At 51.9% G+C, this 23,962-nt stretch overlaps 1 protein-coding gene across 2 annotated transcripts in view; it reads right to left on the reverse strand.

The window, feature by feature from the left end:
• Positions 1-7,502: 7,502 nt before the first annotated feature.
• The window catches only part of KCNIP3 (potassium voltage-gated channel interacting protein 3), a 93,440-nt gene continuing 76,980 nt past the window's right edge, over positions 7,503-23,962 (reverse strand). For both annotated transcript variants that reach the window (XM_021087060.2, XM_003124836.6), the window contains 7 exons: positions 18,606-18,730; positions 18,135-18,204; positions 17,800-17,870; positions 12,284-12,391; positions 11,033-11,137; positions 10,223-10,285; positions 7,503-9,649 (listed from right to left, as the gene is read on the reverse strand). In XM_021087060.2, the coding sequence (XP_020942719.1) occupies positions 9,602-9,649; positions 10,223-10,285; positions 11,033-11,137; positions 12,284-12,391; positions 17,800-17,870; positions 18,135-18,204; positions 18,606-18,730 (590 nt within the window). In that variant the 3' untranslated portion in view covers positions 7,503-9,601. The remainder of the gene's footprint in view (positions 9,650-10,222; positions 10,286-11,032; positions 11,138-12,283; positions 12,392-17,799; positions 17,871-18,134; positions 18,205-18,605; positions 18,731-23,962) is intronic.

Here is a 23,962-nt window from a genome sequence, read left to right on the forward strand (position 1 = left end):
AAGGACAAAAAAAACCAAAAAACAAACAAAAAAAAAACCCATAGAATTTTCAGGACATTTCCAACCCTAAAATCCCTATTGGACAAGGACTGATTTAGGGAACTGGGCAAGGCCAATGGGAAAAAACCACATCTCTCTGGACCCCATGTTGGTGCCCCCCATCTTTAAGGAATTAAAAACTCCTAAAGGACAATAGAGAAAGGGGACTCTTTCCCCCCTCCCAGCAACCCTGGGAGCTATTTGCTTTCCTTTAATAAAGACTTTGCTTGCTTGCTGCCTGTGTGTTCACGGAGTTCATTCTTCGACTGCCGTGAACAAGAACCCAGATTCCTGTACCATCTTTCTGGTATCAGCCTCAGATGCAGCTCTGATTCAACCCCTGCAGTTCCATATGCTGCAGGTGTGGCTGTTAAAAAAAAAAAAAAAAAATCCAACAACTTCCACCTACAGCAGGAGTATCCTTGCTCAAAAGCTGCCAACCCCTACCCTTTAGCAGAGTAAACATAAATCTTTAATTTAAAGAGTTCAGAGATAAGGAAGCTACAAATAAAAAACCAAGGTAGAATCATCTGAGATCAAGATGTCAATGAATCTGATCTCCAACAGACCCTGAGTCTCATTATATGTTGATTTTCTATATTAACATATTAAGTAACATACCCTCCTTCGCCTTGAGTGACCAGACATTAAGGACCAGAAAAAGATAAAAAGGGGGTAATAGCCACTCCCTCAGAAGAAGCCCTGCCTGTTCCCCATACAGACTGATGCATATGCCTCCCCACCATTAGCCTCACTATTCCTCCCTTTGTCTTTACTTTTTGTTTTGTTCGTTTCTTTTTGGCTGTGCCTGCCCGTGGCATGGGGAAGTTCTGGGCCAGGGGTAGAATCCACACCAGAGCAATGACAATGCTGGATCCTTAACCCGCTAAGCCACCAGGGAACTCATTCCTTTACTTTTAAAAATTAAATCCCTCTGGCCAGATGGGCGAGAAGTTGATCTATAACTTAGTGTCTGCTTTTCCAGTCTTTGGCCCCCTTAGTGTCTGCTTTTCCAGTCTTTGGCCCCCTGTGCAAGGTTGACCTCAGCTTAGGTTTTGTTATTTGTTATTCGCCTACTTGAACCCAAATGGAAAAAGAACCCTCCCCCGTGGAGACGAAGAGACCAAGAACCAGACTGAGCAAGGTCCATATAACTTAATTCAGTAACATTGTGACAGCCTGAAACCATCCTTGCTGCTCAGAGCACTAGGTTATCAGCCTCTGACCTGCCCTCTGGATGAGCAGTATTTACCAAATGTAAATAACGGTTTCACCACGTCTCCCTTATTCCTCCAAGCTAAAGAATTCAGTCTCTCATTTCATTAACAAAAGATTTGTTCAGCCCATATATCAACTTTTTTTTCCTTCAATTTAAGCCAATTTTAACAAAAACCCAGCCACCTGTTTCCCTCGGCCTCTTGCCCAAACCCCCTAGGTCTTGCTTAAGAAATGCACCTGTGCCCCTTAAGATTCCACGTCTTAAGTGAAACAGCTCAAAAATTCAAGATTGTTATTCAGACAATAAGATCTGCATTTCAGAAGGCCTCACCAGAACACTTGCTAAGGAGAAGCCCATGGGGCTCAATGGGCCCATGCTGGTACCAGTTCCTGGTAGGCCCCAGGTGCCCCCTGGTGGGTATCTCCACTATCCCGCTGGCTAATCATGTCAAAGAAAAAGTCATCAATTTAGGAAAGGAATGGAAAATTTTAATGGCGCCAAATGGAGGATTATAACCCATCTCAGAAAACTCCGGGAAGGAGTTCCCTTTGTGGCTCAGTGGGTTAAGAACCTGACAGTGTCCAGGACTATCCCTGGCCTTGCTCAGTGGGTTCAGGATCCGGCATTACCGTGAGCTGCAGTGTAGGTTGCAGACACGGCTCAGATCCCGTGTGGCTGTGGCTGTGGCTACGGCTGTGGCTCCAATTCAACCCCTAGCCCGGGAACGTCCATATGCTGCAGGTGTGGCCCTAAAAAGGAAAGAAAACTCTGAGAATTGATCCACACACCTTAGAAGTCAGGGCACAGTTATCTAAGTTTTTTGAGACAGGTTGCTGTACATTAAATTATGTGTTACTGACAGTTTACACAATCAAGAACTAAACATCACAGATCAAGAAGGAACGTTACCTTTTAAGCAATTATCTTGCTGATGCTAGGGGAACGTTGCTCAGGCTGTAGCCAGGAAAAGTGTTTCAAAGAGACTTTGACCCTGGCACTGCTTAGAGCTGGACCTTGACCAGGCACACTCAGGGCCCTGGGACCCACCCTGCTGTGGGCTGTGTGCCGGGGCCTTCTTCCCTAGAACATTCGGTGCAGCAGCCTTATTGACTGGTCCCCCCACCCTCACCCTGTGCCACCATAGGGCCAGTCCTGGGGCTCGAGGGTGAATGCTTGGCTCACAGACTAGCAGGCTAGCAGGGGGGACAGCGCTTAGCATGCTGGCCTCTGGCCCTCTTCCTTCAGGGCCTGCTGGAGTCTGGAAAGTATGTTTACCACCCTCAGCTGAGCTTGATATTAGGTGCTGCAGCAACTGAGAATTTTTCAGCTGGAAGTGCCAGGTAACCCAGTTTTAACTGGCTTTGGGGGAGGGGGTTAGATCCCATTAGTGACTCTTATAAGGGAAGTGTTTAGAGGCGGGGGTTTGCTTAAGGTGCAGTTTGATTTTGAGCTCAAGGGCTGACTCTCTTCCCCTCATGCCCCCTAATCTTAGTCCCTTTCTCTTCTTCCCTCAGTCAGGCCATCTTCCGTCCTAGCTTCATTCCCACAGCTCCTCACAGTAGCACAATGGCAGCAGCAGCTCCGGGACTCACATCTCAGATAGTGAGGGAGCAGCGTCTTTTCCCTAGAATTCCCAGTGCAGGTCTCCCTGGGTCTGTAATTGGGTCAGGTGCCCACCTCTCAACCAGCCTCTGTGATGGGGCAAAGGTCATGTGCCAGTTGACTTGCATGTGGCCTTGGAGGTAGAGGGGACCCAGGATTGTGCAGACAGAGAGTGGAGGAGGGATCCCCAGGCAAGACTGAGGGGCACTGCCCGGAGAAGAGGGAGGATGCTTGAGAGGCAAAAGACTCATGTCCAATCAGCTGACCTTCCTCGCTGCCCCTGGCATCCACGTGGTTGGGAGAGAAGTTGCTGAAGGCCTTTTCTTGCTAGGGGAATGGAGGGGCTGTGTCAGGCCGGGGGTGAGTAGCCATAGAGCCAGCGTCCACAAGGGTTCAATAATGTGCGAAGCCAGCCAAGAGAGCCAAACAGAGGGAACCCTGTGCCTGGATTGAGGTGCAAGAGCAAAGGCAGGTAGGACTGGGGCAGGTGAGTTAGAGGGAAGCTGGGCTTTTCTGCTGGAGGAACAGACAGATCAAAAAGGTATGGAGCAGTTGGCAGGGAGCCCAGTTCTATGACAGCCCTTGGCACTGGGGGCAGACGTTGGGGGTAGGTTTGTGGGTCAGACAGTCCCCTAGCTGGGACCACCAACTAAGAGAAGGCTGCGCTCAGGTGCATGCTTAGGAGGTCCTGAATCCCTTCTGGGCCTACTCCCACGCCGCCACCCCTTCTCCAGGACCTCTCAGCTCTGGTCAAGGGCTAAGTAGAACTTTCCAGATCCCCTCATCTTGGTGACACTGGCTCTGGGTCTGGCCCACGGGCACTGTTCCTGGTGCAGCTTGAACTGTGCCTGTACCCAGCTCTCTTCTCTAATCTCTGAACCCTACAGAGTTCACTTTGTCGGCAGCTAGAGTCTGCACATTCTCTCTACAACCAGTGGGTTCAGACAAAGTCCATGAGCTGGTCACGGGAAACCAGAGCTGGCTGGCCTCTGGGGTTCTCCTTTACTGAAAGGCTAGGGCCCCAGTGAGGTCCAGAGGGCTTGGAGGGGGGCCTGGGACCTGCTTCAGGCTGCAACAGTGTCCATGGCCTTGGGGGCTTGTCTGGGTTGGGGACTTGTCTGGGATGGAGACAGTTGATGGCGGGGCAGTGAAAAGAACAAGAGGCCATGTTCAGGATGTCAGAACCTGGCTCGGGAAGGGCCCCATACTAGGTGACTCCAAAGCACAGCTCCTGTCTGGACCATGTCCAGGAGGGAACAAGGAAAGAAAGGCCCCCATACACGCTACATTACATTTTGCATTTAATTTTTTTTTTTTTTTTGCCTGCCCCGTGGCGCAGCAGGGGTGGCTGGGGATCAGATCTGAGCTGCTGTTGCGACCTAAGCTGCAGCTGTGGCAATGTCAGATCCTTGACCCATTGTTCTGGGCTGGAGATCGAACCTGCATCCAGTGCTCCCAAGGCAGGCAGATCCCGGTTGCACCACAGCGGGAACTCCTCCCACGTACTCTAAATGGACATCCAAATACCACGCTAATGAGGGCTCCTCAACTCAGCTCTCTGAGCTGGTTTCCTCTTGCTTTTTTCACAATTCTATGTGATGTCCAAGGCCTCCCCCAAGAGCAAGGTCCCCAACCTGTAGATTCCCTCATGGCCTGAATCACTGCCTCGGACTTTTTGCCTTCAGTGTTCCCACAGACTTGAATTTCCCGAAGGCAGAGACTATGGCTCATCCACCTTGGTCTCCTCACGATGCAGCCCACGCCCGGGGTGTGGAAGGTGTTCACTAAACGCAGAATGATGCCCCCCTTGGTGTGGACCCAGCAACTGGGAAGAGCAGGGAAGAGGATCCCTGGGCATCACTGCCCTGCGGGAAGGAGGCAGAACACTCAGCCAAAGCAGACATGTAACACGCCCCTCCTTCCTGAGGGGGTCTCTGATGGCCCAGATGTCTAATCTGTCACAGAAAGACCCTGCCCAAAGACCCCCCTGCGGGTTGAAAAAGGTGTAAGTGGGGTTTTCAAGCTTCTTTTCAGGATTTTCAGAAGCCTAACGGGTAAGTAAGCTGGCTGGCAAAACCAAACAGGCACTTTCTTTGCTTTGGGATGGAATGAAGTCAGCTCCATGTGGTAACGGCTATGCCTGTTATGCCGTCTAATGAGTTATGTGTGTCCTAGTTGGTAAAACAGGGCTGACCGTATGTCCTCTCTCCCAGCACCCAGCTTTGGTGGACTCTGCCTGTGCCTGTGGAATTGGTACTTGATACAATTTTCTGAGGGAAAAGCATGTGGCGAATGTGGTAGAAGTATGAAAATGTCTTTGGGGTCAAAGAAATGAAAAGTACCTTCCCTTCCAAGTAGCTTCCTGAGGGCCCCGGGGCAGGAGATGGGTGAGGAGGCTAGTGTGGGGTGCAGTCTCCCCCTAGTGGTCAACATGGAGCATTGCACCTTTTTTTTTTTTTTTTTGGGGTCTTTTTTTTTTTTTGCCATTTTTCGGGCTGCTCTCGCGGCATATGGAGGTTCCCAGGATAGGGGTCGAATCGGACCTGTAGCCACCGGCCTATGCCAGAGCCACAGCAACGCCGGATCCGAGCCCCGTCTGCAACCTACACCACAGCTCATGGCAACGCCGGATCGTTAACCCACTGAGCAAGGGCAGGGACCACACCCGCAACCTCATGGTTCCTAGTCAGATTCGTTAACCACTGCGCCACGACGGGAACTCCAGCATTGCACTTTGAAGCAGAGGTTTGGTCTTGAGTGAAGCCTCAGGTGGAGGAGGAACAGGAGCCATGAATGGTCTACATCGTTGACCGGCCATTGGTCTGGAAAGCTCTGCTGCTGAGTAGGGTGGGGAAGGGTACAGCTGCCTTACCCAAAGTCTCTGGCCCTCACTTTCACGATCCTGTGCTATAAAGTTGGTAAGAAAGGGTCTCCACCATAGGCTGTCGTGAGAGTGGAGTCAAGCCAGGCCTGTGAGATGCTCGGGGTTGCTTGGGACCCTGGGCAGGTCAGCGTGGCCTCCCATGGTGTGGTGCTGAGGGTGGAGTGTGTGGGCCGCTGTGGCCTGACTGCTTCTCCTTCACCAGCCGGTCCTCAAATGGGTCATGGGGTTACCAGGGAACCTGGAGAGCGTCACAAAATCATTCCAGCACCTAGAAACTCCTTCTGAAACACCTGCCCTTTCTCTGTGGCTTATTGGTACAAGTCACCCTTCTATAGAAAGGGAAAAAATGCATGAAAACCTCAGGGGGATAAGAAGGAAGCATGCAGAGTTCCTGTCATGGCGCAGTGGTTAACGAATCCGACTAGGAACCATGAGGCCTTAGTCCATGGGTTAAGGATCCGGTGTTACCGTGAGCTGCGGTGTAGGTTGCAGATGCGGCTCAGATCCCGTGTTGCTGTGGTTCTGGCGAAGGCCGGTGGCTACTGCTCCGATTCAACCCCTAGCCTGGGAATCTCCATATGCTGCGGAAGCAGCCCTAGAAAGGGCAAAAAGACAAAAAAAAAAAAAAAAAAAAGAAGGACGCATGCTTGTTTTATAAAGAGGCTAGTGAAAAATCATATTGCATCATCAGAACAATCCTATCGAGGGATTCTCTGCCCATTTTACAGATAAGACAACTGAGGCTCAGCCAGGTAAACTGACATATACTTAAGGTGAAACAGAAAGCTCCAGAACCACAGTATGGGTCCCAGGCCCTACATGTCACAGAGTCTTAGAGATGCCGAGTTCTGTGGCCCATCATGAAGTGGGCAGTTCAGGGTTTACACCTGGCCTGGAGCCACTTGGAGCCACCATGACCTGGGTCTACTCTATAATGGCTGAGGGGTCCTAACATCCTTTAGCCCAGCTTCCCCATCTGTGCCCAACAGGGCTGTGACCAGCTTAGGTGAATGCAAGACATCCCACCCCAGGCAGAAAGGTCAAGGCTTCCTTGCCTGGACTGTGCTGAGGCCCTTGGGGCTCTGGTAGGGTGGAGCCTTTGGTGTGTTTGGCAGTGAAAGGGGCTCCTGGTTACTGAAGAGATGCCCATTAGCTGAACCTGGTGACCCCTGGAGGCCTGGGTCTGGAGGTGATGGCACACGGCCTGGGGTCTGGCTCTTGTAGCACTGCTAGATCCCCCAGAGCCTCGGCCTCCCCATCCCTGAGTTGGGGGACCCATTCCTCTCCTCTCTGCAGGTTCTCATTTCTTGCCCCTCCCCTGGGTTTAGACTTTTGGAAATAAAGCCAGGAAAGGAAGATGTTTTCAGGCAAATTCTGCTTCTGTCCTGTGACCTGCACCCTCCAGACAAGGGGACATGCAGAAATGTCTTTCTGGAACTGGCCAAGAAAAAAAGTCTGGGAACAAAATACAAATGGCACCTCAAGGAGTTACCCTACCTCGAGGCTCTGTACACAGGTTGCAGGGCTGGAGCCTCTCCTAAAGGCTTCCCAAATGAGGGCATCCCTTCCTGACCCCGCCTTCAGGGACAGCACATTGGGAACTTGAAATTGAGTGTGGAAATGGGCAAATGCTGCAATTTGGGGAATGTTAAACATTAACCAGGACAGCACTGGGCAGGAGTCATGGCTAATAGCGGCAGAGGATGGGAGGGGCTGGACCACAATTCAGAGTCAGGATAAAGCCAACAAGAGTCCCTCTCCTTTGTCAAGTTTATTTTATTAAAATATACAGGACTGAATATTGGTGGGTGCTGAGAACAGGAACCACCCCCACAGGCCGCGCCCGAGGGAGACACTTCTGCCATACAGACATGAGGCTGCTCTGCATCCCAGCCTTTTCTGCTGGACCTGCAGCCAGTCTGGCCCAAGGTCAGGGGGTGGGCAGGGCATGGTGGTGACCCTCTCATGTGGCCTTGGCCTCTTAGAATCAAAGCCACACCAGCTGGGAGGGCTGGGCTGGGGGTGGGGGGCAGGGATGTGGGAAAAGATTCCCTGAGCCTGGGAAAGCTGATGCCCTCCTGGAGTGGGGGGAGAGGGAGCCCCCAGTCAGACTGGAGATGGGTGTTGGTGCCACTCCAAGGGGGAGGACCACCCGTAGGGGGGTGCCAAGGGGTCCCCAAGGCTGAGCCAGGCCAGTCTCCACGGCCTCCGCTGCCCCGCTCTTCCTCCTCTGAGGGCCCTGCTCACTGAGCAGAGATGGGGCAGCGGCCGATGGAATGTTTGCTTTGGGAATGTTCCTGGGAAGGGCCCCTGTGGCCTGAGACTGGGTTCCTTCCCGGGGCGACCTGGCCAGGTGGGAGCAGCCTCTCTGTCTTGGAAATTTCTGTTGACCTGCCACCTGACCACAGCCCCTCGACCCCCACTGGCGCTAGCTTCAGACTGACACTGGCCTTCGCCCTCAAGAGCAGAATCCAGCCAAGCAGAATCCCCAGGGTTTGTGCTTTTGAAGGTGGCTGGGCTGGGCTGGGTGGGCGGTGGGCTTCGGGTCCCCCACTGCTCTGAGGCACAGAACTGACCCCCCAAGGAACCCTGGGGCCACCTGATCTGGGCTGGTGGGACGCAGGCCTCAGCCCACCAGGATGGCCTTGCCTTGAAGAGCAGAGTGTCCGCTCGTGGGCTGCAGCCTGAGCTGCTAGGGCCCTTGTGCTTTTTGTATGGGGTTGAGGTGAGCCTGTGTGGAGGGGCGGCCACACGGCTTCCGGACCCCAACCAGGAAGGGGGGAGGGGGCTCATTCAAGCTGCTGGGCCGAGGGTGACAGGGGCCAACAGGAAAGACAGATGGAGGAGCCCCTTCCCAGGCTGCTCTGCCTCCCTTCCCCCCACACTCCCTGGCTGCCAGCCCTGAGCCGGGTGACCCCTTCTCAGGACTGACAGTGACCTGGGGGCCCCGGCGGTGTAAGCATGCATCCCCACGGAGCCAGCCTGGGCAAAGGAAGGCTTCTTCCCACCCCCAGTGGAGTCAGCAGAGTTCCCCTCAGATTCTCCATCAAAAAACCCAACCCCAGCTTGAAAGCCCCTTTCCTGGGATGAAGGAGGACAGAGCCCGCTGGCCGCTCCCCACCGGCACACACAGCTGTGTGGCCTGGCAGATGTCCTGGGACCCAGGGAAGCATTTCCAGGAAAGCAGACTCTGTCCAGTCACCTCCTCCCTGGGCCAAATTCCCTTGACCCCCAGCTGTCCATCTGGGGTCCTGCGCTGAGGGCTATTCTGGAAGTGTAGTCAGAGGGCAGGGAGTGCCAGCAAACCTGACTAGCATCCATGAGGACGAAGGTTCGATCCCTGGCCTTGCTCAGTGGGTTAAGGATCCAGCATTGCTGTGAGCTGTAGTGCAGGTCACAGAAGCAGTTCGGATCTGCTGTGGCTGTGGCTGTGGCACTGGCCAGCAGCTGCAGCTCCAATTTGACCCCTAGCCCAGGAACTTCCATATGCAGCATGTGCGGCCCTAAAAAAGTCCAGAGCAGCTCCCAGAGGCTGGCCCAGGGTGGCCAGGGGCTGTGTGGCTCTCATCACCCGGACCCAGCTCCCAGCCAGACTCGGCCCCTCCCTAACCTCTGCCCTGCCATCTGCCAGCCCAGAGGAAGGAGGTGTGTGTGTGTGTGTCTGTGTGTGTGTGTCTGTGTGTGTGTGTCTGTCTGTGTCTGTGTGGGGTGGGGTTGTCTGGAGCAAAATATTCACTTTTTGCAAATATATTAGAAAAAAAGTTTCTCATGGAGGCTGCTCCTGGCAGGATTGAGGTTTCTGTGGGGCAGAGGAGGCCACAGCCACTCAGGGCCTGCCTGCCCCCACCCCACGCGTCCTAGATGACATTCTCGAACAGCTGCATGGAGCTCATGATGTTCTCGTCCTGCGAGGAGAGAGAGGGCGAGGGGCCTGCTCAGCCCTGGGTGGCCAGCACCCAAGTCCAGCCTGACCGTAAGCAGATTCTCATCAGGGGCTCAGAACTTTCCAGTGACCCCATCTGTCTCACTGGGCAAAGGGGCAGCTGGTCAGGCACAGCCGAGTTCCAGCAGTTCTGGAGCTATTAACTCACTGATGGACAGCCCCCCGGGCTGAGCACCGGATGGAGGCGAGGGGGGGTGGCAACCAAGGGGCTGCTCGGGGAGCAAGGCAGGTGGCTGAAGCCAGTGGAGGCCCAGTGTCCTGCCCCCGTCCCCCCAGGGGTGCTCGGCAGAGGAGGGTCAGCAGCAATGCTGGGGGGGGTGATGGGGACCCCAGGCTCCTTCCCACATCAGGACCCCATCCTGAAAGCCTCACATCTGTCCCCTTTGACCTGAGGGCATGTGCCTGGCTGGACTGCGGGCAGGCAGGAGCGGTGGGCGGTTGGGCTCAAGTGAAAGAATGAAAGCAGTGGTTGGAGGTGAGGAGGGGACTGGGCCAGGTGGGACATGGGGGGTCCTCAAGCCCTGACGCCGCCTACCTTCTGACACGTCTCCAGGAACTCGTCAATGGTCACCACCCCATCCTGATTCCGGTCCATTTTCTGCAACTCAAGCCGTGCCCTCAGTGAGTCTGTGTCCCACCAGGGCTGGCCCTGACCCAGGCCTGAGGACACGGTGGGGGGGTTGGGGGTGCATGGGCTCCCTCAAGTCTGACCTGTCCCCTGTCCCGTCCCTGGGATCCAGGTCACGGAAGGGGCCCTCCCCAGCCCCCTCCCCTGCACAGCCAACCTCTCTGGCATCTCCCCACTCTGCCCCCCTAACCCCACCCACTTCCTGGCCACTGTCCTGGGCCCACACTGCCCAGAATGCCTCCCCTGGGCATCGGACCTCGGACCTCTCTGACAGGCAGCCGAGGCAGGTGGAGCGGCCCAAGCCTGGATGGAAACCCTAGAGGGACCCCAGTGAGTGGGAGGCAGAGACTTTAGCCCCTTAAGTCCCCATGGACACAGGGCAGTCACTCCTACCCATTCCTCTCACAGCGAGGTCTCTGGAGGAGCGGACAAGCTCCTGGAAGGAACCCTGGCCCAGGGTGTGGGCTGCGTTGGAATCTACAAGCTCCTGCCTGCTCTGAGATGCAGTCCAGCAGATCTGGGAGTGGGGATGGTTTTAATTTGTTCCTTGAGGATCCTGACAACCAGCCAGATGGGAGGGGCAAGGTGACCCTTCTGGTGGGAGCAGGGAGGCTCAGAGAGGGAGCAGCATGGTGGGGGGTTGCCCTAAGAGCAGGAGCCCCTTCCTCCTCTGGCTGCCCTTCCCCTGCAGGGCCTGGGGGTACATACAGCACTCACCTGGAAGAACCTCTCCACGTGCTCCAGGGGCGCGTCCTCCCGCAGGATGGGGTAGGTGTGGCGGCCCATCATGTCATAGATGGACTTCATGATGGCCAGCATCTCCTGTGGGGAAGGGGGCAGGAAGAGCTGGCATGAGCCTAGCTGCAAGGAGGTGGGGTGGGGGTTCAAGGGTTTGAGGGGAGGGGGCTGTATCTCAGGGCAGAGGGCACCTCCAGGGGTGATGGGTGAGCAGGTGGGGCTGTGGGAGCTGGGGAGAGGAGAGCTCACCTCCCTGCAGTCCAGCCAGTGCAAGCTTTGGACTCTCTAGGAGAAGCTGGACATTGTTTTTGATGTGCAATCTCCAGAATTTGAAACTGTAGCAACTATTTCACAAAGCAAAAAATGTTTGGACCAACAAAAATGACTGTGGGCCTGTGTGGTGAGGGCCCCCCTGTTTGTACCCTGTCTTAAGAGACCTCACTCCCCCCCATCAATTGGTGGGGGTCAAGGCCAGCTCCCCAAGCCCCGCCTCCAGCTTCTCCACTTATGTCTCCCTCAGGACCTCCCTGTAAGAAAGGATGATCTGGGGAGTTCCCTGGTGGTCAAGCGGTTAAGGATCCAGCATTGTCACTGCTATGGTGTGGGTTAGAAATCTGACCCAGGATTTTCCACACGCTATGGATGTGCCAAAAAAAAAAAAAAAAAAAAAAAAAGAAGAAGAAGAAAAAAGAAAAAGAAAGGATGGAAGTTTCCATTGTGGCTCAGCAGTAACAAACCCAACTAGTATCCATGAGGACGCAGGTTTGATCCCTGGCCCTGTTCAGCAGGTTAAGGATCCTAAGCTGCAGCATAGGTCATAGATGCTGCTTGGATCTGGCATTGCTGTAGCTGTGTGGTAGGCTGGCAGCTGCAGCTCCAAGTCAACCCCTAGCCTAGGAACTTCTATATGCCACAGGAGCGGCTCTTTAAAAAAAAAAAAAAAAAAAAAAAGAGAGAAAAAGGAAGAATGCTCCAGAACACTTGTTGAACAGGATGGAGGTGTGTGGTGAACGGCACAGAAGCTCCACACTCCCTGCATGCAGGTGTCCAGGATCTTGGGAGAGGAGGAGCCCCCTGGCCATCCCCTAGTCCCCTCCAGGTCCTGGCTGAGAGCCAGGTCTCTGGACCCTGGGGGGTATGTGTGAGGAGAGGGGTTGGGAGTGTGGAGCAGGAAGATGGGGGAGGGGTTGACACGCCACCCTTAGCCCCTGCCCCCACCCCACCCCATACCTCTTTGGTGATGTAGCCATCCTTGTTAATGTCGTAGAGGTTAAAGGCCCACTTGAGTTTCTCATGGACTGTTCCTCGCAGGAGGATGGAGAGACCGATCACAAAGTCCTGTGGAGGAAGCGGGGGTGGTGAAGAGTGACCTTCCAATGCCCAGAGTCTATTTCAAGTTTGCTGTGTGGATTCACCATACAGTGTATAGGTGAGGTGCCTTCCTCACAGAGCAGGCAGATGGTGTCTGCAAAGTCAACACAATGTGAGCGCGTGTGTGAGTGTGTGTGTGTGCGCATGTGTGTGCAGAGATGGCACAGTGACCGGTACTGATCGTCTCAAATAAAGCCATTCAAACATAATGTGTCTTAGACCCCTTTGATGCACTGCCACTGGCAGAGGAGGCCTGGGAGCGCTCCTCCAGTGGAGGGGCTGTGCTCTGTGCCTGTGTAACAAGCCTCTGCAGGTCAAGGTGCTTGAAAACGCACAGCTTAAAAATTAACCGTGCTCCGTTCTGGGGTCATGCCATACCCATATGCAGTCACTTCTGAGGTGTGACAGGTAATTCCTAACATGACAAGTCACGAAAGTTCAAATGCCTTCCTGGTTGAAAACGTCAACTGTTTTGTTGTAGCAGTTGACGGAAAGTCAGTCTTTCCTGCCACTTCCAGAAGGTTTGCAGGTTAAGCTCCCCCTGCCCCGTGGGGTCCTCCCAGGGTGCTCTGACAGAAGGGGAGCAGAGAAGGGCTGTCTGGGAGGGGAACAGAGGATTGTAGACAGCAGAGGGACAGGGCTTTGCACTCAAATTGTAGAATTTCTGGCTCAGAGGAAATCTGTATTACCAGAGAGAAAGACTAAGGGAAACAGAGAAAAGCAGTTTGGAAGAAACAAAAATTATTCCAGGAGAAAAAAAAAACTTAAAAAACCTATTAGATTCAAAGGTTATAAATCTGGGATCCTACAAGAATAGGGTGCTATACAAAAAGGAATCATTGGGAACAAGAAAGAGATCTTGGGAATTAAAAATGAGAAAGCAGAGAGTCCCCTGGTGGCCTAGCAGTTAAGGAGTCAGTGTTGCCACTGCTGTGGCTCAGGTTCCATCCCTGTACCAGGAAATTCCACATGCCACGGGTGCAACCAAAAAAAAAAAAAGAGAGAGAGAGTCAGAAAGCAAATGACAGACTTAGAAGGAGGGTTGGGAAAGCAGGTGGAGGCTCTGCCATAAAGCAGCATGAAAAGGCAGAGCTGGAAAATAAGAGAAAAGTACATAATAGGGGGTCCCATCCAGAGGGATTGACACTTGACCAGCAGGAGTTCCAGGAAGAGACGGGGGGAAATAGAGGGGAGCGAATCCAAGAAGGAATGAAGATATTCCCAGAAGGAAGGCTGTCAGTGCCAAGGTCTTTCTCAGGCCTGTTAACAAACAGCCCATGTTGGCGCCTACAGCCATATATCATGATGACATTTCAGAAAACAATGCAAAGACAAGGTCCTACAAGCTTGCAGAGAGAAAAACAAAAGCAAACAGGAAAAAAAACCAAAAAAACAATAAAATGAGGTCCCATCCACAGGATCAGGAATCAGCAGAACAGTTTTCCATCGAAGCTGGTCCCATACAATAGATCAAGAAAGAGCAAGAATGGAACAAAGGCATCCAAAGACTCAGAAATTGGGAGCTCCCCTGATGGCTCAGTGGGTTAAGACCCTGACACAGTGTCTGTGAGGATGCGGGTTCAATTCTTGTCCTCACTCAGTGGGTTAAGGATCTAGCATTGCTGTGAGCTGTGGCGTAGGTTCCAGATGTGGCTCAGATCTGGCTGGCAGGTGGGGCTCCGATTCAGTCCCTAGTCTGGGAGCTTCCATATGCTGCAGGTGTTGTTGCCCTAAAAAGGGAAAAAGAAAACAACGGAAAAGAAAGGAAAAAAAAAAATCAAAGGCTCAGCAATTACCTCCCATGTACTCTTGTTGGAAACTCCTGGAAGGCAGGCTCTTGAAAAGAAAGAGTAAAAGCAAGGAAGAGAAGGATGAGGATTCCAGGACCAGGAGACCCAACCCCAGAAAGAGTTCCTCAGAGGATACCCAGATCTGATGATGGAGCTGGTTGGAGGCTGGGGGTGGGGTGGGGGGGTCTTCTGGGAGCTGCCACTTCAGACAACTGGAGAAGGGCCCAGGCTGAATTACTGATGAGGTCACAGACACCAGGCTAATGACAAATCAGCACCACTGTTAACTGGAGGCAAAATTAAAATGTGTGCAGGAAAGGGAAATGCAATCACAGTCTACTGCAAAAGGCTCAGCTGGGGATCGAAGTCCCATGACCAGAGTACACCACGAATGCGGATCCAATCCAAATCCCATAGTTCTGGGAAGCCGGGGGACGGGAAAGGCGTGTGTTACACAGGACACCAACTCCTTGGCCCCCACACAGAGAGCCAAGGGGGGGCGTCAGAAAGGAGCAATAGGAGGATGCCATTAGGTGCCATGGAGACAAACAGTGACAATGGGCTAAAACCAGAGAAGTGGTTGTCTCCTTGGGTGTCGGGGGCGGCGGAGGCCAGGGGAGGGGGGAGTGGTACCTGCTGTTTTTCCAAAGTTTACTTTGTTTTTCCAGTAAACCTGCCGGCGCCTTAAAGCCCTGTGCGTGTATGAGCAAAGGCAATGAAGATCCACAAAATGAGAAACAATGGGATGGTTCTCGGGTGTCTGAGTTTGGGGACTGCTCAGCACCAGAGCTCGTGTATGATTCACAGAAGTGGTGAAGGGTCAGAGCATCCCTGCGGTCATGTCACACCTTCTTCCCTAGGGTCTGGCGGGCTTTCCCCATGGGAAGAGAAGGCGAGGATTCACACTTGGGACCACAGGGACCAGCAGGGCCTGCACAGGACCTCCTTTCCCAGGTGGGTGCGGGGGGTGGGGATGGCACCACTGTCCTTCTATCTGCTCCTTTCAGATGCTGTGTAGAAGCCCTCATGGTCAGCCACAACCCAGGCCTGTCCCTACCTGGTGTCCCTTACTATGTGTGTATGTGTGTATGTGCAGTATAACAGTGACAGCACTAAAAGAGAAGTGGGTGGAATGTTCCCTGCAAGACCACTGGCCCGTCCTCAGTAACACACAGGGGACCCCACGTCCAGCCAGCCTAGTTCTAAAGTTCCAGCCGCACAGACACAACTTCATGTGGACCATGGCTCATCAGAAAAACATGCTCTCAACACTGAAGAGTATGAAGCCTGGCACATCTACAGCCCCTGTCTGTGCTGTCCCCCAACCAGGGCCCAGGGAGGGGTGAGGGGCACCTTGGTGCACAGGCTGGGACACCCTGGAGAGCACACAGGGGCGCCTGGTAAGAGCAGAGCAGGAGCTCAGCATGGGATGGGGTGTAATCAGATCGCGGGCTGCCGGCTTCCCGAGGGTTCTGCAGTCACCCGCTTGGCAGAGGCTCAGGGAGGGGGTGACTGCTGTGGGAGGTAACAGGGCAGCCCCGTGCTGAGGTTGGCTTGTTCTACCGTTTACTTACTTTTTTAGGTGAGGGCAGCGAAGTCACAATGTTTTACAAATCCATAGTCTCTAGTATGCATCTCATCTCCGGAACATACAAAAAGGATTGGGGCCAATGTAAATATCAAAAAGCCAACCTGCCTTTCTGTTTGAAGGGCACATTGAGAGGTTTGGTCTGTGGCATCAAGGAGGGCTGAGTGTCCTCCCTCCCCGCCAAACCCTCCGGCTCCTTTCTGATCACAGGGATCCCCATCCTTAGTGCAGCCAGGACTGGGCCCTGCACTTTAGAAGGTTCCTGGGGACACCTGCCCTCCTCCTTTCCTGAAAAAGCCTTCCTAGAACAGAGCACTGATATCAAGAAATCCTGAAGATAAACAAACCTCCTTGTCTGAAACCAGAGGAACAAATTTCATGATAGAGAAGCCCACCAGAGACGCACAACCTTCTCAGAAGGTGCCTGGCAGAGGGTGTCAGCGCCAGCACCCCCAACTCAGCCACTGACAGCACCTCTGTGACAAAGACCCACATCGACCCCCTTAAAGGGACCACAGGGAACAGTGACCATGGGAGGGTGTTCGAAACTTTTCTGCCACCTGCCACTGTGCCCTGCTCAGCTATTTGATCATCTAATTTCTGTTTGTTTGTTTGTTTGTTTTTTCTTTTTACAGTTGCACCTGCGGCATGTGGAGGTTTCCAGGCTAGGGGTTGATTTGGAGCTGTAGCTGCCAGCCTACACCACAGCCACAGCAACGCCAGATTTGAGCTGCATCTGTGACCTACACCACAGCTCGCAGCAACACCAGATACTTAACCCACTGAGCCAGACCAGGGTTTCAACCCGAATCCTCAGGGATACTAGTCAGGTTCTTCACCCATTGAGTCACAACGGGAACTCCCCGATCATCTGATTTCTGAACAAGAGACACCATCACCAAAGCTCTGCTTGGGTCCATCACACAACTACTTCTCACACTTCATTCCCCCAAGTTTCAGGTACTTCTTAAAGGATGTGTAAGAAACTGGCCACAAGGGTGGCACCAGGGGAGAACAATGCTTTTCCCTGTTTGCGCCTTGGTACTGACTGCATTTTTACCATGTGCCAGCAGTACTAAAAATAAAAAAAGCTGAAAATACTGCAGGTTCACAGACACGCCAAGAGTGTGGCCTGGGGAGGGTGGGTCCCCTGTGGTCACAAAGCCAGCGGTGGCCTGAGGCTGCCCCGCCCCAGCCTGGTGTCCAAGAGCAGAAAAAGGAACAGTTATTATTATGCTGGCTGGTGCAGCGGCTTTCTGAACCGGGTGCTTTCTCGGCTGCTTTCCTGTCACGCCCTTGGCCTTGGAAGTCGAGCCGGGTGGTTATCGATCAAGCCCAGCTCTCAGCAAGGTTTTCCTCTCCGAAAGAGGTTTCAGCTTTTTGCAGGCAGCTATTTTTAGGGGCTTGGGCTCCACAGCTGGGGCCTCTCTCAAATGATCCCATGTGGCTGGGCCTTTGTGGAGCCCGCACGGAGCCCAGCCGAGGTCCTCCTGGGGGGCAGGTGTCTGGGGGTGAGGGAGCAGGCTTCTATTTCCTGACAGCGGGGAGCACCAGACTCGCTCACAGTGCCTGCTGGGACAACCCCCACCCCCAGCCTGCTTAGGCGGGGGTGCTTTGCCTGTTTTCTGGCAAGGGGGTACATTCTGGGGTGGGGGTGCCCAGATCCCATTAGCACAGACAGTTAGACTTTGTCCCCTTTTCAAATGCAAATTTCTGTCAAATCCCTGTCACTTCAGTGTGTCTTAATAGCTCCCTTGGCTTGGCGGGGCTGGAATGGAAGGAAAGGCGGAGCATAGGAGGCCAGACGGCAAAATCAGATTTCACTGACTCCACAGCCAGACCCAGGGCTGGCCAAGCAGAGTCCCCTCTTCCCTGGGTGACACACTGGATCATTTACACTAGGGTCATGTCTGAGTCTCTGGACAGCCCTGAGAGGGTGGCATCAGGGCAGGGAGATGGAGGACCAGGGGACATGGTAGGGGTGGACAGGGACCTACCTCAAAGCGGATGGCCCCATTCCCGTCAGCGTCGAAGGCATTGAACAGGAAGTGTGCGTAGGTGGTGGCATCTGGGGAGAACAAGGGGAGGGATGGGGGTTCTGGGGCGGCCCAGCCCCCTGAGCCCCCACCCCAAGCAGCTCCACTGGAGGTTCTGGCTGCCTCCTGGGCTGGAGTTCCTGCTTCTTGCGGGACAGAGGTAGCGCCAGGCAAGGGGTGGCGGGGAGGGTTGGGGGGGGAGGTCCTCTCCCCGTGAAAGGGATGCCCACCTTCCGCAGGGCTGTCACAGGGATGTGGGGACTTGGGGAGGAACGGGGCCCCAGCCTCAGACTCACCTCCCTGAGGGAAGAACTGTGAGTAAATGAGTTTGAACGTGTCTTCATCCACCAGGCCCGTGGGGCACTCCTGCAGCAGGAAGGTCTCCCTCTCAGTGACCCCAGCCACCCCGCCCCGCACCCCGAGCCACAGGGCTGGCCTCTCTCCTCCCCGTGGGGGACGCCTGCTGGCTGAGGCACCACTGGGCTCTACCAGCCCCAGGTGGGCCTGGCGGGAAGCTGGATCCAACTGCGTGTTCCTCCCACACACAGCAGGGAGCACGGGGCCTTCAGAACACTGATTCTGGGGCAGCCCACCCCCTAGAACATGAACTCTCACAAAATGTGAGCCCCATAAAGGCCCTGGGATATCTACCATGCCATGGAAAATTTCCAGAAGGTCCTCCTGCATCAGAGTCCCTCCCTCCTGGGTCCAAGGACAAGAGGGCCTGGGGAACAAAGTCCTCTCCCAGGGGAATGGGGAGCACTCACATTCTTGAAGCCCCTGTAGAGGGACTGCAGCTCCTTCTTGGTGAACTTGGTCTGGGCCTGCAGCTGGTCCAGCCCCTCAGGCTGGTGGCGCACGGCAGACAGCTCCAGCTCACTGTCGCTGCTGTCTGGAAGGGGACACAGAGCAGGGAACATGTGGACTTATTCCCCCATCTTGCTGTAGTGTGGACACCAGGCCATGGGTGGAAGTGAGGGCTGGAAGGACTCTCCTTGTGTGACTACCACGTACAGTCACCCAGGATGTGCACTGCACAAATGGACGGGCTGGGGCAGAACGACACACTCAGGAGTCTCCCTGCTGCCCTGTTCCTCATACAGAGTAGACCCTCCCCTTCTCACCTTACCTGGAGCAGGCCCACCCTCTCAGCCACACGGTGGGATGGGGGGTGTGGGGTGGAAGCTAGTCTTGTCCTGGAGAGACACTGAACAAGGGGAGGTGGAAGGGAAAAAAAACAGAAGATGGACAGAGGGGACCCTCTGTCTTCAAGATCCAATTCCTGGGCTACCTCCTCCATGCAGCCCTCCCTGATTTCCCCCAGGAATGGGGAGGGCACCCACCTTGGCCCGGCCTAACATGTTCTGCCCAGATGCATTTAGTGTGGGGGCTTTATTCCCATTTAAGTGGCAGGTCAGACTTCAAAGGCCTGTAGGGCAGGGACTGTGTGTGTGTGTGTGTGTGTGTGTGTGTGTGTGTGTGTGTGTGTATAGATACTTGGCTTTTTAGGGACACATCCGAGGTACCTATATGGAGGTTCCCAGGCTAGGAGTCAAATCATAGCTACATCTACTGGCTTACACCACAGCCACAGGAACATCAGATCCGAGCCGCATCTGCAGCCTACACCACAGCTCACAGCAATGCTGGATCCTTAACCCACTGAGCAAGGCCAGGGATTGAAACTGCAACCTCATGGATACTAGATGGATTCATAACCACTGAGCCACAATGGGAACACTCCAGGGATTAGATCTTTAATACCAACACATCAAAATGTTAACTTACCATGGCTACCTTTATGTGGGGGAGGTGGTCTTTACTTTTTTACTTTGGTACAGATAAATTATAATATAAAACAAAGCTCCAGACAAAACCGCATTGAGTTCTCTTGCCGGGCCGCAGGCTCACATATTACAGAACTGAAATGGGCAGCACCACCCCCAAGGCTGTCACCACCCAGCCTCCCTTTGCACCACGACAACTGTGAGTCCATGGTTAGCTGCACTGCTGTTTGCCTGCCCCCACTGCAGGGCGAGCCGCCCGCCCTGTGCCTGCGGAGCCTCGCACACCTAAACCAAGCCCACCTGCTCCGTGCCCGGGTCTCTGGTGGGAGCACTGCCCACCCTCACTAACCTCAAGAGCTCCCTGCAGACTACCCGTCAATCAGGCTCCGTTGCCTTGGTCCACGAATGTACTCATTCTGCAAGACAACCATTTCCTACCTTCCATCTCTGAATTTCCAGCACCTCCTCACCCTCCTCACCCTCCAGCTGCTTCTCACTTCACTGAGAAGACAGAAGCCACAGAAGGACGTTTCCCCAAGCTTCCACCATCGCACCTCCTCACCCACGTCTGGCCCAGACATCCTCCTCCTTTGGGGTTAACCGTCCCTGTTCCAGCCTAAGGCAAACCCCTCTCCTTGCTCAGTGGGACCCAGCCCCTCTCACCTACTCAAGCATGTGGCTCCAGCAATTCTCCCCGCCCTTTCTTTGGCATCTTCCTTCCTATTCTTTAGGATCCTTTTTTTTTTTTTTGTCTTTTTGTCTTTGTTGTTGTTGTTGTTGCTACTTCTTGGGCCACTCCCGCGGCATATGGAGGTTCCCATGCTAGGGGTTGAATCAGAGCTGTAGCCACCGGCCTACGCCAGAGCCACAGCAACGCGGGATCCGAGCCGCGTTTGCAACCTACATCACAGCTCACGGCAATGCTGGATCGTTAACCCACTGAGCAAGGGCAGGGGCCGAACCCGCAACCTCATGGTTCCTAGTCGGATTCGTTAACCACTGCGCCACGACGGGAACTCCTAGGATCCTTTCTATCATCATACAGACACAAGGCTAAATCCGGCAATCCTTTATCAAGTTAAGTATAAGCAAACCTTGCAAGCCAGAAATTCCACTCTGGATAAACATCCCCAATAGAATCATAGCCAGCTAAGGTGACCTGTACAAAGATACTCCTGGCAACAGGATTTTTGATGAGGGAGTTGGAGGTATCCCAGGGGTCCATCACACAGGATGGGAAGGCACAGTAAGGGGGAGACACACCAGGGAGGCCTTTGCAGGGAACTGCAGATACATAGTGCAGCATGGATGGATATGAAAAATAAGGTGCTTATTAAATCAAGAGGCAGATATTTCAGACTGGATGAAAAAGCAAGACCTAACCATATGCTATTTACACAAAGGATCACCTTCAGACAAAGGCACAAATACCATAAGATATCACTTAGATGTGGAATCTAAAATATGGCACAAATGAACCTATCTAGAGAATAGAAACAAACTGATGAACATAAAGAACAGATTTGTGGTTGCCAAGGGGGAGGGAGTGGGATGGACGGGGAGTGTGGGGATAGTAGATGCAAACTACTGCATTTGGAGTGGATAAGCAATGAGGTCTAGCTATACAGCACAGGGAACTATATCCACTCACTTGCGATGGAAAATGATGGACGATATTATGAGCAAAATAATGTATATATATATATATATATATATATATATATATATATATATACATATATAACTGGGTCACTATGCTGTACAGCAGAAATGGACAGAACATTGTAAATCAATTATAATAAAGAATTTTTGAAAAGAGTGGGAAAAAGATAAGAACCCTGGAGTGGCTATATTTACAAGAGTAAAAGTAGGCTTCAGAACAAAGAACTCTACTAGAGACAAGAACATTTTGGAAAACACAAAATTAATTCATCAAGAAGTCAGAATGACACACACACACATATATATTTATATGCACCTAGTAGCAGAGTTTTAAAATATCTGAAACAAAAAAGTTACAACTAAAGGGAGAAAGGGATAAACCGCAATCATAGCTGAAAATTTTAACATCCTTTCCAGTAAACGGTAGGACAGGTAAAGAACACTATGCCCAGCAACTGTAGAACCACATCCTGTGGTTACCAAAATATACCAGCTGTTGGAACTTGAAACAAGACTCTGACCACAGTGATATTAACTTAGAATCTAAAACAGTAAGAGATCTTAAAAATCTCTAAAACAGTAAGAGATCCTAAAAATCCCAAATATTTAGAAATTAAACAACGCATTTCTTTTTTTTTTTCTTTTTTCTTTTTAGGGCTGTACCCATGGCATATGGATGGCTAGGTATCTAATCGGAGGTACAGCTGCCAGCCTATGCCACAGCAACACAGGATCAGAGCCGCATCTGCAACCTATGCCATAGCTCAAGGCAACGCTGGATCCTTAACCCACTGAGCGAGACCAGGGATTGAGCTCGTAACCTCATGGTTCCTAGTCGGATTCGTTTCTGCTGTACCACGACAGGAACTCCAACAACATATTTCTAAAAAACTCAGTTAGAAAAGAAAAATCACAAGGAGAATTTTGAAATATTTTGAATTAAATGATAATGAAAACGTGACATCAAAATTTTGTGGATGTATGTAAATTTGTGCTTGGAGGGAAATTTTTAACTTTAAATTCTTTTATTAGAAAAAAGGATAGATAGGTGGAGTTCTCGTCATGGCGCAGTGGTTAATGAATCCGACTAGGAACCATGAAGTTGAGGGTTCGATCCCTGGCCTTGCTCAGTGGGTTAAGGATCCAGCATTGCCATGAGCTGTGGTGTAGGTCGCAGACGAGGCTCGGATCCCGCATTGCTGTGGCTCTGGCGTAGGCTGGTGGCTACAGCTCCTATTAGACCCCTAGCCTGGGAACCTCCATACGCCGCGGGAGCAGCCCTAGAAAAGGCAAACACACACACACACACACACAAAAAGAAAAAAAGAAAAGAGGATAGGTGATATAAGCTCTAGAATCTACAAATAAGAGCAAATTCAACTCAATGTTGTTATAAGAAAGGACATAATAAAAATAATTGTGGAAATCAATGAAAAAGAAAACAGAGAAAAGGCAACAGAGCCACTAAGACACTCAATAGGCAAGTCATAGACTGGAAGACATATCCACAGTATACATATCTGACAAAGACTCATTTCCAGGATATATAAAGCACTCCTGCAAATCAACACAAAGAAGAATAATAACTCAGTTTTTTAAAAAGGCAAAAGACTAGACCACCTCACAAAAGAAGACATAGAAATGGTCAAAAAGCTCAGGAAAAGATGCTTGACAGAAGTAATTTGTCAGAGAGGGAGTTCCCAACGTGGCTCAGTGGAAACAAAACTGACTAGCATCCATGAGGACGCAGGTTCAATCCCTGGCCTTGCTCAGTGGGTTGAGGATCCAGCAATACTGTGAGCTGTGGTGTAGGTCTCAGATGTGGCTCAGATCTGGCTTTGCTGTGGCTGTGGTATAGGCTGGCAGCTGTAGTCTGATTCAACCCCTAGCCTGGGAACCTCCATATGCCACAGGTGTGGCCCTAAAAAGAAACAAAACAAACAAACAACACCATACCAATTACAATCACCACTTAAATGAAATAAGGAAAACAGGTTAAAAATATAAAATAAACATAAATAATGATAATATAAAATAAAAACATAAAAATAAATAGGTAAAAAAGCCTAACAAAACATGCACATGATCTATATGCTGAAAACTACAAAATGCCGATGAGAAAAATCACAGAAGATGTAAATAAGTGATGAGATACACTATGTTCATGGAGTGGAAGACTCAACACCATAAAGATGTCAATATCCTGAAAACTATTTACACATTTAACATAATTCCAATAAAAATCCCAGGACATTTGTTTTAGTAGACATAGACACGCTAATACTAAAATTTATATGGAAAGACAAAGGAAACAGATTAGGTAAAAGAATAAAATGAGATAAATCAGTCTGATTTCAAGGTTTATTATATAACTATAATAATTAAGAATGTGTGGTAGTAGAGAAAAGACAGACACAGATCAATGAACAAAACAGAGAATCCAGAAATAGATGTACATAAATATGATGAGCTGGTTTTTGACAAATGTGCAAAAGCAATTCAATGAGGAAAAGATTGATTTTTCTTCCCTTCTTTCTTTTTTTTTTTTTTGGTCTTTTTAGAGCCGCATTTGTGACATATGGAAGTTCCCAGGCTAGGGAACTGTAGCTGCCAGCCTACACCACAGCCACAGCAATGCCAGATCTGAGCCACATCTTCGACTACACTGCAGCTCA

Source organism: Sus scrofa, chromosome 3 (genome assembly GCF_054392235.1).
Source record: "Sus scrofa isolate SSC_HxYL_T2T_F1_AM1 chromosome 3, Sscrofa_HxYL_maternal_Yorkshire_Landrace_v2.0, whole genome shotgun sequence".
Lineage (NCBI taxonomy): Eukaryota > Metazoa > Chordata > Mammalia > Artiodactyla > Suidae > Sus > Sus scrofa.